Source organism: Vipera ursinii (genome assembly GCF_947247035.1).
Source record: "Vipera ursinii genome assembly, contig: SUPER_3_unloc_1, whole genome shotgun sequence".
Taxonomy (NCBI): domain Eukaryota; kingdom Metazoa; phylum Chordata; class Lepidosauria; order Squamata; family Viperidae; genus Vipera; species Vipera ursinii.
The window spans coordinates 32,158-46,284 of record NW_028148452.1 but is presented as its reverse complement, the minus strand read 5'-3'; the positions used below and the strand labels follow the sequence as shown (position 1 = coordinate 46,284).

Sequence of the window (14,127 nt, the reverse complement as noted above, 5' to 3'; positions counted from 1 at the left end):
TTCTTTCTTTCTTTCTTTCTTTCCTTCCTTCCTTCCTTCCTTCCTTCCTTCCTTCTTTCCTTCCTTCCTTCTTTCCCTTCCTTCCTTCCTTCCTTCCTTCCTTCCTTCCTTCCTTCCTTCCTTCCTTCTCTCACTTCTTTCTCTTTACATTCCCTTCCTTCCTTCCTTCCTTGCAAGACTCCCTCTCTTAAAATCCTGGACCTTTTCCAAGATAAAAATTGTTAAATACCTGTACAGGTAAGTCCTCGATGTAACGATCACACCTGAATCCAAAATTTCTGCACCACAAGACAGTTGTTGAGTTTTGCTCCCTTTGACCGCCCTTCTTGTCAAAGTTGTTAAGCTGACTCACTGCAGCTGATAAGTTAGCAACGGCTGGCAGTTAAGTGAATCTCTCTTCCCCGTTGACTCTGCTGGTCAGAAGGTCGCAAAAGGGGATCAAATGACCTCTGGACACCGCAACCGTTGTAAATATGAGTCCGTTGTGAAGCGTCCGGATTTTAATCACGTGACCCTGGAGATATCTGCAACCCTCGTTAGTGTGAAAAACAGCCCCTTTTTTCAGCCCCTTTGCGATTTCGAGTTGTCACTAAGCGAATGGCTGTGAGTCGAGAGCTTACTGTACTGAGCATTCCAGCTTGGCTGCTGGCTTGTCTAGAATTAGAAGAACAGAGTGGGAAGGGACCTTCTGAGGTCATCTAGTCCAACCTCCCCTCCACACACACACACACACACATACAGTACACAAGCTGTGTCCATTGACAAGAAATGTAATGTGAACGCTGAGTCCCAAGGAGATTCCCGATTGCAAACAAATTAGTTTTCTCTTGTGTCTGCCACATTCTGCTAAGCTAGCTAGAGGGGTTATAACTAATCCTCCAGTTACGGCCGTTTTATTTTAGTGACCATTCACACACACACACATACACACAGAGAGAGACAGAGAGACAGACACACACAGACAGAGATGTGCATAAAAAAAATTAAGGATTTTGCAGCTCCAAATGGCCATATTCCAGGTGACTCCCATCTTCACAGAAATCTGCCTTGCCCCCCCATCGGCTCTCTGCCTCCTCCAGAAAATCCCCCATGGCCCCTCCCCCCCACCCCCAGGAAGACCCCAAAACCTTGGGGTTAGCTCTGCTCTTTCACCTACTTTCTCTCCATTTCCCTCCATTTCATGCCTGGAACATCTCCTTGCTTTCCTCCGCCATGCCATCTGATGACTCACGGATCTGTGCTTTGCTTGATTCTTCCTCCAAACCTGCGGTATGGTCCCAAAATGTCAAAGCTCTGCCCCTTTCTCAATTTGGGATGGTTTTGTTTTGTTTTGTTTTGCTCAAGTCTTCACTTGCTGGTTGTCCTGTCCTCCACAGACTTGGTCCTTCTTCTTAGAAGTTATCTACTAAATGTACATAGATGATATTTTTTCCTCTGCTCTTTCTATTTTTAAACCGGTTCCCGCTCCTCTTTTTGCATCAACTTCTAAAAGCCTTCTCAAAAACCTGTGTTCGTTCTGCCCTTGATTACATCTCTGTAACTCTTTTCGCTCCTCTCCTTCCTTCTGTCTCACCTCACCTCCTACGTCCTCTTCCCTTTCTCTCTTTCTCTATATCTTCATATCTAGCCCCGTCAAGGTAGAACTTCACATACTTGATTAATTCCAGCTCCCAACAAGCTGGCTGGGAAATTCTGGGAACTCAAATCCACAGGTCCTAAACTGGCCAAAGTTTCTTAAACAATTGCTGTAGGCAAATTTAATTCTGATCTCCATCTGTCCTTATCTAAGGAGACATCACCATTACACCTTTAGCCAGGGGTGGGATTCAAATAGGTGAACCACCGGTTCTCTGTCTGCATGCCATTTCTGGAAGTCCATTCTGGGCCTGGGCAACAAAAAATTAGCTACCGATTCTGCCGAAGTGGTGCGAACGGGCTGAATCCCACCACTGTATCTATATCTATCTATCTATCTATCTATCTATCTATCTATCTATCTATCCATCCATCTATCTATCATCTATCTATCTATCTATCTATCTATCTATCTATCTATCTATCTATCATCTATCTATCTATCTATCTATCTATCTATCTATCTATCATCTATCTATCTATCTATCTATCTATCTATCTATCTATCTATCTATCTATCATCTATCTATCTATCTATCTATCTATCTATCTATCTATCTATCTATCTATCTATCTATCTATCTATCTATCTAGTGGTGGCATTCAAATATCTGAACAACTGGTTCTCTGTGCAGATCCCTCATCCAGAAGTCCATTCTGGGTCTGGGCAACAAAAAATTGACTACCGGTTCTGTCAAACTGATGCGAACCAGCTGAATCCCACCACTGTATCTATATCTATCTATTTATCTATCTATCTATCTATCTATCTATCTGTCTGTCTGTCTGTCTGTCTGTCTGTCTGTCTGTCTGTCTGTCTTTCTGTCTGTCTGTCTGTCTGTCTGTCTGAATGTCTGTCTGTCTGTCTGTCTGTCTATCTATCTATCTATCTATCTATCTATCTATCTATCTATCTATCTATCATCTATCTATCTGTCTGTCTGTCTGTCTTTCTGTCTGTCTGTCTGTCTGTCTGTCTGTCTGTCTGAATGTCTGTCTGTCTGTCTGTCTGTCTGTCTGTCTGTCTGTCTATCTATCTATCTATCTATCTATCTATCTATCTATCTATCTATCTATCTATCTATCCCATTACTGCCTTTAGCATTTAGTGCTCTGTCACTGGAGGTTTTGAAGAAATGGCTGAAGAACCATTTGTCCAGTAAGGACTCCTGCCTTGGGCAGGGGATTGGACTAGAAGACCTCCAAGGTCCCTTCTATGATTATACTAATACACAAATAAAATCTACAAATAATCAAGGAGAGAACCAACCTAGAATTAAGGATCTGTGGAGATTCTCAGTCATCTGGGTCACGGTTGTCCCAAAGATGCTTTTTTTTTTTCAAAAGGCAAATGGACTTTCTTGCTTTTCTCTGAAGGAAGTTTCGCTTCTCATCCAAGAAGCTTCTTCAGCTCTGACCGGATGGTGGAGGAATGGAAGGATTTATTTTCCTTGCAGACAGCTGGTCATTTGCATCCTTTTAGAGGATCATTGAGGCCACTTGGAGGTTGATCAAAGTCCACATTCTGGACAGAGAGGACCGCGGGTTTGAAAGAGGGGTCAAAGAGGCCATCTGTGTCAAAACTGAACAGAGGTTGAGGGATATGGCTTCATCTATCTCCAGTCTACAACACAATCCTTTCAGCGGTTCCAAGGAGGCTCCACACCCATTTGCACCGTTCAGATGATGCTGAGGACACAGGTAAACCTCCGAGTGGCTTCAGCGACTCTCTAAAAGAAGGCAAATGACCAGCTGTCTGCGAGGAATATAAATCCTTCCCTTTGTTCTGTACCAGCCTACTACCAGCCCTGCAGATAAGGCAGGGACAACCCCTTTACAAGAAGGCAAGAGGCTGGAACTAAGCCTGCCAAATTTATGGACACAAAAGCAAACAGAGCAAAACAAGACACAAACCATGAAACAGGAGCTATTCAAGCGGTTGCCTTCAGCAAACCAGCCCTCCCACGCATTCCCCTTTTAAACAGTTCAGGGCGTGGCTTCTCTCTGCCTCCTTCCGAGGTGCCCCATTGCCTTCCTCTGTTTACTCCTGATTGACTGCCTCCTGCATCGGGCGTCCTTGAACAGGGCCAGCTGTGGGTCATCTTCATCCACACTGTCAGGCTCACACAGCTGGGTCTGCGTCGTGACCAGATGGGAGGGGCCTGGCTGAGGGCTCTCATCAGCAAGCTCTCCAACCCCCTCAGCAACCTCTCCAACACCCCCCTCCTCCTCCTCTGAATCGTCCGACCCAACTGCCGAATCCACAGGCTGACCCTGAATCACAACACCCTTCCCCACCATCCAGTCAGAGCTGAAGAAGCTTCTTGGATGAGAAGCAAAATGTTTTCCAAGAAAAAAACAAGAAAGTCCACTTGCCTTGTGAAAAAAGCGCCTTTGGGTCTAAGAACTAAGGAGAAATTTCCTGACAGAACAATTCATCCGTGGAACTGCTTGCCTCCAGAAGTTGTGGGTGCTCCAACTCTGGAAGTTTTTAAGAAGAGATTGGACAACGATTTGTCCTGCCTGAGCAGAGGCTTGGACAAGAAGACCTCCTAGATCCCTTCCAACTCTGTTATTCTGTATTCCATCTTTTGGGGCTTTCTGGATAGGCAACATTATTTCAGCAAAAGCAAATAAACCTTGCGGACCACTCACATTTGGGTGCAAACATCAAACAGGTGATTTTGGCTTTCTCCCTGTCTGCTTCTTAGAATTGCTAAACAGCTCTTAGCTTCTGAGGTTGCTGGCATCCGAAGGTGACCTTCACTCTTAACAAATGTTTAATTTAACCCAGATCAGGCTTCAGTGAAGAAGACAGGAAGAGCCAGATTCATAGCAGTGGTGAAGTGAAGCTCCATCAAGATGGCAGGATTGATGTCCTACCTCTCTCTCTTTCTCTCTCTCTCTCTCTCTCTCTCTCTCTCTCTCTCTCTCTCTCTCTCTCTCTCTCTCTCTCTCTCTCTCTCTCTCTTTTAACGTTTGTCCCATATGTGGTTTCACTTGTGCAGTTGTGCCTGCCTTACTAACATTCCTGACCCCCCCACACACACAAACACATACACACACACACACATACACACACACATAGATGGCCCTGAGCAAAAACACAGCTTCCAGTGGAAAACGATGGAGAAAGATACAAGTAGGATTCCATCTGTCTGCCTGTCTGTCCCTCTCTTTCTCTCCTTCTCTCTCTTCTCTCTCTCTCTCTCTATCTATCTATCCGTTCCTCTGAAGCCGCCAGAAACAATCCCAGCATTTCTCTTGTGCTTTTTCTTCATTTTAAGATACACGAAAGTGGCCCTGGGCGTAAGGACAGAGGGCATTTGACTAGGCCTAATGGACAGGTCCCCTCGCTTTGTTTCTGTCTCCTTCTCTGTCTTGTAATTTTCTTTGGTTGTAGCTTGGAAGCATCTGAAGCCCTTCTGCTGGTTTCTCAGGTTGTTACTCCTCCTTGAGACTCTGGTGGGACTCCCTCAAGCGAGTGGAGGCAGCGTTAGGAGTCGGCTGGTCCAGAAGCCCAGAGACCTTTCTTTCTCCTTTTTTCCCCCTCTTTCTCTCTCTCCTCCCAGGGCATCCCTCTGGAGCTCCTGTGTAGTCCTGCCTCTGCTGGCCCTCACCTGGATGTCGGCAGTGCTGGCCATCACCGACCGCCGTTCGGCTCTCTTCCAGATCCTCTTCGCAGTGTTTGACTCCTTGGAGGGCTTCGTCATTGTGATGGTTCACTGCATCCTTAGAAGAGAGGTGGGCATTGGAGCGTGGATGATGGGAGAACATCTTCTGACCTTTAGAAGGACGTTTCCTCCTACTTGTGGAAAGAGGAGGAAGTGGCAGGATGGGGGAGAATGTGGCCTTCTAATAAGAGTCTCCTCCCCTTCCATCCTTCAGTTCTGTTGAGATGGCTCCCATTTTTGTGGCCGAGGGACACACACAACATTTGGGGGAGGTGGGCAACCCTAAATTAAATGATGTGGACAGGAGTGGATCATTTAAACCAGAGTTTCTCAACATTGGCAACTTTGAATCCACATATATTTGAAATTTATTGGAACATACATCACTAATGGCAGACTGGTTCCACTAAATTCAATGATCAGCTCCAGGTTATTCTTTTCCCCCTAATTTAGCACATTCAGATATGTTGCATGGATAGATAGATAGATAGATAGATAGATAGATAGATAGATAGATAGATAGATAGATAGATAGATGATAGATAGACAGACAGACAGATAGATAGATAAAGATAGGTGATATATATAGATAGAAAGATAGACGACAAGTAGATAGATGATAGAAAGAAAGAAAGAAAGAAAGAAAGAAAGAAAGAAAGAAAGAAAGAAAGAAAGAAAGAAAGAGAGAGAGAGAGAGAGTTGGAAAGATAGATAGTAGATAGGTAGATAGGTAAGTAGGTAGAGATAGATAGATAGATAGATAGATAGATAGATAGATAGATAGATAGATAGATAGATAGATAGATATAGAAACATAATAAGTATAGATAGATGATGGATAGAAAGATAGAAAGATATAGATACTGTACAAAGAAAGATGATAGATAGATAGAGATAGATGATAGATATAGACAGAAACATAGTTGATAAATAGATTGATAGAAAGATAGAAAGATATAGATGCTGTAGAAAGAAAAAAGATAGATAGATAGATAGATAGATAGATAGATAGATAGATAGATAGATAGATAGATAGATAAGAGAGAGATACGGTAGATATACAGTAAATACATAGTTATAAATTTCACAGATGCATACATATAAACACACCCTTCTTGTGTAATTCAGTCTATTGTAAACCATTCTTGGAAAATTCCAGGTTGATGGCCTTCAGACATCTTTTTAAAATCTAATAATAAATAAAACTATTTCATTTATCTTTTTTTTTAAAAAAAGAATCGTTAGTTACTTGTAGCGTTGATGTTCATGATGACGATGATGATCAAGAAAAAGAAGAAAAAAGACCCAATGTGCTGTATGCGTCAGAGCAGCCTTTCAGCAATGGGGGAAGCTCCGCTCCATTTCAGCCGACAGTCCTACTCCTTAACTAATCTCAGCAGCGATTATGAACTTTTCCTTACAGTTTCGTTAATGGCTACTTTCAATGGCTGTGCAATTGCCCGAAAGCCGAAGCTCATTAGCAACCTATCCCATATTTCATGCAGCTCAAGACTTGAAATTGATTCCGCCTAATGCGACAACTTTTTTTTTCCCCTAGGTGCAAGATGCTGTTAAATGCCGAGTGGTGGATCGTCAGGAAGAAGCCAACGGAGATTCTGGAGGATCGTTCCAGAACGGACATGCCCAGCTTATGGTAAGTGGGGAAAAAATGCTTTGAAGGAGAGGACAGATGTAGCTTTCATGGCTCTGGTGAACCAAGATGGCCCATACCAAGATGGCGCATACAGGCTGGGAATGTTTGGAGGTTAAAATATATGAAGAACAGTTGTGGAAACCGGGCATATTTAGTCTAACAAAGAGAAGGACCAGGGATGGAGAGATCTGACCCATAGAATCACCAAGAGTTGGACACAACTGAATGGATACCATTGTCATCATAATCATCACCATCACCATCATCATCACCATCATTATCATCATCATCATCACCACCACAACCAACATTATCATCATCACCATCATCATCACCACCACCATCATCACCATCACCATCACCACCACCATCATCACCATCATCATCACCATCATCATCATCACCATCATCATTACCATCATCACCATCACCACCACCATCACCACCACCATCATCATCGCCATCATCCCCATCCCCATCATGATAACAGTCTTCCAATATTTGGGGAGCTTCCACAAAGAAGAGGGGACCACCTATTTGCCAAAGCTCCTGTGGGCAAGGCAAGAAGAAATGGATGGAAATTTATCAAGGAGATATTCAATTTCCTGACAATGAGAACAATTAATCAGTGGAAAGACTTGCCTCCAGAGGTTGTGGGTGCTCCATCCCTGGAGGTTTTTATGAAGAGATTGGACACCCATTTGTTTGAAATGGTATGAGGTCTTCCGCTCAAACAGAGTGTTGAACTAGAAGACTTCCAAAGTTCCTTCCAGCTCTGTTGATCCATATTCTTCTATTGGGAAGCAACCCATCCTTTTAGCTTGTCCTGGTTGATGATCATCATCTAATGTATTTGATTAGGTTTTATTGCCATTACACAGACCCATCAAAAGACTTAAAGCACATCAAGACTATTAGAACATAAGATGTTTCATCAGGCTACAAGTTCATGCTAGGCCAGGATTATGCTGTCGCATCCTGGCAAGTACCCATTTTCAGGAGATTCTCAAAACAAGACACCTTTTATTGTCATAAATGTATTTAATCTTTTTTAAAGAATCATCTGAATTGCTACTCAGATATTATTGCATCTGGAGGTTGCAGATTTCCTGGATACCTATAATGTTCATTGCTTAATGTATGTCCCAGTTCACCCCAATTTCCTAAAAAATAGGATGAATGAAAGCTTTTCACACCTTTTTATTAGGGCCGACGTTCCTCAAGTGCTTTCTTCAAGCCATGTTCTCCAGAACTGTTAGATAGCACCCGGTCACTGACCATGTTAATTTTTCAGGGTGTTGGGAGTTATGGTCAGATGTATCTGGAAGGCACTTGCTTGAAGAAAGAGACTACATCAGCGTGTTCAATGAAAAATTGTCATCAGGGTCCAGTCCAAGCTGGGAATAAACGACATGGCGACTGCTTTAGAAAGAAGGTTGCAGTTTATTGAAGAGGAGAGCCAGACAGAAAGATGGCTCTGGAAGAAAAGAGAGAGAGAGAACATGTAGGGAGTGGGTTTTTATACCCTCTGGAGCTCTTCAGGTGGTTTCCTGTTCCTGTTTGAGGCTTTATATTTCCTGTGTCATGTATTCTGACCAGAGTCTGGGTGTGCCCTTTGGCATCTGTGGGTTAGTTCTATTATGTCCTCTCATAGAGTTTGGGTGGGGTATGTAGATTTTAGGGGTCTTTGTCTTCCTAATCTCTTCAGCTTCTAGCTGGAAGGCTCCAACCTTCCTGAATGGATTATTACACCTGCATTTCTACAGAGCTGGTTTCTGCTGAGTTGTCTGGCTGGTGGGTGGGTGGGAGAGAGAAGTGTCTGTCTTTTTAAAAAGATCTTCTCCATTATTCCTTTGGGGAAATATATTCTGCCTTCTTAATATTTCCCAAAATATTTATTTCTCTGGACGCTTCCCACAAGTGGAATTCAAATTCACTTGGATCTCCTGTAACGTTGAGCCCATTGGCCCCACGTGCTTTGACTGAAAATATTGGACAAGCCCAGTTAGATGGTAGCTCTGCTCCTCTCCTCTTCTGCCTTGCCTGCTTTTGTAAGGCACAGCTTTTCATAGCATTTAAACCCTGATTGAGAAGAGTGTTTACCGCATGAGATCCCTTCTCCCCATCTTCCAGGAGAACCAACAGGGTAGGAAGCCCTTTCTCCAAGGACAAGTCTTAAGCTTCTACCCTCAACTTTGTTTTAGTAAGATGAAAAGAAGAGAACCAATGTGCTCTAACGCCCTTCATGGCAAGTCCCAAAGATGTTTTTTTTTCCCCTAGGGGCAACTGGACCTCTTCATTTTTCTTTGAAGACATTTTTGCTTCTCATTCCAGAAACTTCTTCAGCTCTGACTGGATGGTGGGGGGATGGAAGGATTCATACTCCTTGCAGACAGCTGGTCATTTGCAATCTTTCAGAGAGCCGTTGAGGCCACTTGGAGGTTTACCAAAGTCCACATTTTGGACAGAGAGGACCGCTGGTTTGAAAGAGGGGTCAAAGAGGTCATCTATGTCAAAATTGAACAGCCCTCCCTCAAATGGGGAGGGGGGGATAGGACATCATCTGTCTCCAGTCTACAACACAGTCCTTTCCGCAGTTCCAAGACGGCTCCAAACTCATTTGCACCACTCAGGAGACAGATAAACCTCCAGGTGGCCTCAACAGCTCTCTGAAAGAAGGCAAGTGATCAGCTTTTCTACAAAGAGTGTAAACCCTCCCATTCCCCCACCATCCAGTCAGAGCCGAAGAAGCTTCTGGGATGAGAAGCTTCCTGTGTTCCATTTATATGGTTTTATTTTTAATATTATAAGCTGCCCAGAGTGACCTTGCGGTATGATGGGAGGCCAAAACATTTGATAAATAAAAAAAGTAAAGTAAAGTAAAGTAAATAAAGTAAAATAAAGTAAAATAAAATAAAGTAAAATAAAACAGAATAAATAAAGTAAAATAAAGTAAAATAAAATAAAGTAAAATAAAATTTAATAATAATAATAATAATAATAATAATAAGAATAAGAAGAAGAAGAAGAAGAAGAAGAAGAAGAAGAAGAAGAAGAAGAAGAAGAAGAAGAAGAAGAAGAAGAAGAAGAAGAAGAAGAAGAAGAAGAAGAAGAAGAAGAAGGAGGGACCTCGGAGGTCATCTAGTCCAACCCCCTGCTAAGGCAGGAAACCCTCTACCATTTCAGACAAATGGCTCTCCAGTGTCTTCTTAAAAAGTTCCAGTGTTGGAGCATTCACCACTTCTGGAGGCAGGTTGTTCCACTGGTTAGTTGTAGATAAAGTAAAGTAAATACAATACAATGTTGTTGTTAGCTGCGAAGTCGTGTCCGACTCATCGTGACCCTATGGACAATGTTCCTCCAGGCCTTCCTGTCTTCCACCATCTTCTGGAGACCATTTAAGCTCACGCCTACTGCTTCAGTGACTCCATCCAGCCACCTCATTCTCTGTCGTCCCCTTCTTCTCTTGCCCTCAATCTTTCCCAGCATTAGGCTCTTCTCCAGTGAGTCCTTCCTTCTCATAAGGTGGTCAAAGTATTTGAGTTTCAACTTCAGGATCTGGCCTTCTAAAGAGCAGTCAGGGTTGATCTCCTCTAGGACTGACCGGTTTGATCTCCTTGCAGTCCAAGGGACTCGCAGGAGTCTTCTCCAGCACCAGAGTTCAAAGGCTTCAATTCTTTGGCGCTCAGCCTTTCTTATGGTCCAGCTTTCACTGCCATACATTGCAACTGGGAAGACCATAGCCTTGACTATACGCACTTTTGTTGGCAGGGTGATGTCTCTGCTTTTTAGTGTGCTGTCTAGATTTGTCATGGCTTTCCTCCCCAGGAGCAAGCGTCTTTTAATTTCTTGGCTACAGTTCCCATCTGCAGTGATCTTGGAGCCCAGGAAAACAAAATCTGTCACTACCTCCATTTCTTCCCCATCTATTTGCCAGGAATTGAGAGGGCCAGATGCCATGATCTTGGTTTTCTTAATGTTAAGTTTCAACCCAAGTTTTGCACTCTCCTTCTTCACCCGCAACAAGAGGCTCTTTAGTTCTTCTTCACTTTCTGCCATTAGAGTGGTATCATCTGCGTATCTTAGGTTGTTGATATTTCTTCCAGCAATCTTAATTCCAACTTTTGATTCATCTAGCCCTGCCTTTCTCATGATGTGCTCTGCATATAAGTTAAATAGGCAGGGCGACAGTATACAGCCTTGCTGGACTCCTTTCCCAATTTTGAACCAATCAGTGGTTCCGTGTCCAGTTCTCACTGTTGCTTCTTGACCCGCATATAGGTTTCTCAAGAGACAAATAAGATGGTCTGGTACTCCCATCTCTTTAAGAACTTGCCACAGTTTGTTATGATCCACACAATCAAAGGCTTTAGCATAGTCAATGAAGCAGAAGTAGATGTTTTTCTGGAACTCCCTAGCTTTCTCCATGATCCAGCGTATGTTGGCAATTTGATCTCTAGTTCCTCTGCCTCTTCGAAATCCTGCCTGTACTTCTGGTAGTTCTCGATCCACATACTGCTGAATTCTAGCTTGTAGGATTTTAAGCATGACTTTACTAGCATGAGAAATGAGTGCAATGGTGCGATAGTTTGAACATTCTTTGGCACTGCCTTTCTTTGGAATTGGAATGTAAACTGATCTTTTCCAATCCTGTGGCCACTGTTGAGTTTTCCAAATTTGCTGGCAAATTGAGTGTAGCACTTTTACTGCACTGTCTTTTAAGATTTTGAATAGCTCAGCTGGAATACTGTCACCTCCACTAGCTTTGTTGTTGCTCAGCTTTTCTAAGGCCCACTTCACTTCACATTCTAGGATGTCTGGCTCGAGGTCAGTGACCACCTCATTGTGATTATCAGGGACGTTAAGCTCATTCTTGTACAGTTCTTCTGTGTAATTTTGCCACCTCTTCTTAATCTCTTCTGCCTCTGTTAGGTCCCTGCCATTTTGGTCCTTTATCATGCCCATTTTTGCATTAAACGTTCCCTTCATCTCTCCAATTTTCTTGAAAAGATCTCTGGTCCTCCCTATTCTATTGTTTTCTTCTATTTCTTTGCACTGTTCATTTAAGAAGGCATTCTTATCTCTTCTAGCTATTCTCTGGAATTCTGCATTCAATTGGGCATATCTATGTTTTTCTCCCTTGCCTTTCACTTTCCTCCTTTCCTCAGCTATTTGCAAAGCTTCCTCAGACAGCCATTTTGCTTTCTTGCATTTCTTTTTCTTTGGGATGGTTTTGGTTGCTACCTGTTGTACAATGTCGCGAACCTCTGTCCATAGTTCTTCAGGCACTCTGTCTATCAGATCTAATTCCTTAAATCTATTTGTCACCTCTACTGTATATTCAACAGGGATATGATTTAATTCATACCTGAGTGGCCTAGTGCGTTTCCCTACTTTCTTCAGTTTAAGCCTAAACTTTGCAAGGAGAAGCTCATGGTCTGAGCCACAGTCAGCTCCTGGTCTTGTTTTTACTGACTGTATAGAGCTTCTCCATCTTTGGCTGCAGAGCATATAGTCAATCTGATTTCTGTGTTGACCGTCTGGTGATGTCCATGTGTAAAGCCGTCTCTTGGGTTGTTGGAAAAGAGTGTTTGCTATGACCATCGTATTCTCTTGACAAAATTCTATCAGCCTGTGCCCTGCTTCATTTTGTACTCCAAGGCCAAACTTGCCTGTTATTCCAGTTATCTTTTGGCTTCCTACTTTAGCATTCCAATCCCCCATGATGATAAGGACATCATTTTTTGGTGTTACTTCTATAAGGTGCTGTAGGGCTTCATAGAACCGGTCAATTTCATCCTCTTCAGCACTGGTGGTTGGGGCATAGACTTGGACTACTGTGATATTGAATGGTTTCCCTTGGATTCGAACTGAGATCATTCTGTCATTTTGAGGATTGTATCCCAGTATTGATTTTCCTACTCTTTTATTGACTATGAAGGCTACTCCATTTCTTCTGAGGGATTCTTGCCCGCAGTAGTATACCTGATGGTCATCTGAATTAAATTTGCCCATTCCTGTCCATTTTAGTTCGCTAATACCTAAGATGTCGATGTTCAGTCTTGACATCTCTTGTTTGACCACGTCCAGCTTTCCTTGATTCATGGATCTTACATTCCAGGTTCCTATGGAGAAAAAATCTTTACAGCATCGGACTTTCCTTTCACCACCAGACACATCCACAGCTGAGCGTCCTTTCGGCTTTGGCCCAGTCGCTTCATTCTTTCTGGCGCTACTAGTACTAGCCCTCTGCTCTTCCCCAGTAGCATATTGGACGCCTTCCGACCTGAGGGGCTCATCTTCCAGCATCATATTGTTTTGCCTTTTGGTACTGTCCATAGAGTTTTCATGGCAAAGATACTGGAGTGGGTTGCCATTTCCTTCTCCAGTGGATCACGTTTTGTCAGAACTCTCAGCTATGACCTGTCCGTCGTGGGTGGCCCTGCACGGCATAGCTCATAGCTTCATTGAATTACGCAAGCCCCTTCGCCACGACAAGGCAGTAATCCATGAAGGGGACAATACAATACAATACAACAAAGTAAAATAAAAATACTATACTTGAGTAAGTTACCCCTATGTTCTTGCCAATGCCACCTCATTGACATTCAGGAGAGAGTCCTGCATAAATTAGATATGCATTAAAATACCAATCATGAGATGCCACTGCATATGCTGATGACCCGTGCCTGCTTCATTACATCCTGTGCAATGAAGACGCCAAGGTGGATCCCCTAATAATTGCTGCATCCCCATCCAGCCCCCACGAGAGTTTCCATCTCAACTGCCAGCTGTTTCTTCCGCTCTCGCACACCTGCCCCATAAGTATTTGGGGAACTGATTTCACCAGCCAGCCAGAAAAGAAACCAGACCCAGCATGGAGATATTTTAGCATAGGTATCTGGAAAGGTCCTTGGTGCTCTCTAAGTTTGGTTGTTTCCTTGCAGATGTTTTATTACCCAAACTAGGTAACAACATCAGTACTAGAAGGGAGTGGGGTTTGTGGAGCGGAGGAGGAGGAGGAGGAGGAGGAGGAGGAGGAGGAGGAGGAGGAGGAGGAGGAGGAGAACTATGGGGTGCTTGATGCTTTCTGAGCTGGGTTGTTTTCTTGCAGACATTTTATTACCCATATTAGGTAACATCACCAGTGCTAGAAGGCAGTGG

At 43.3% G+C, this 14,127-nt stretch overlaps 1 protein-coding gene across 1 annotated transcript in view; it reads left to right on the top strand.

Moving 5' to 3' along the window:
- Positions 1 to 14,127, top strand: part of ADGRB1 (adhesion G protein-coupled receptor B1) — a gene marked incomplete at its 5' end in the record, with an annotated part of 259,043 nt that overhangs the window by 224,512 nt on the left and 20,404 nt on the right. Inside the window, 2 exons of the mRNA XM_083379962.1 lie at positions 5,136 to 5,379; positions 6,868 to 6,963. Of these exons, the coding sequence (XP_083236088.1) occupies positions 5,136 to 5,379; positions 6,868 to 6,963 (340 nt within the window). The remainder of the gene's footprint in view (positions 1 to 5,135; positions 5,380 to 6,867; positions 6,964 to 14,127) is intronic.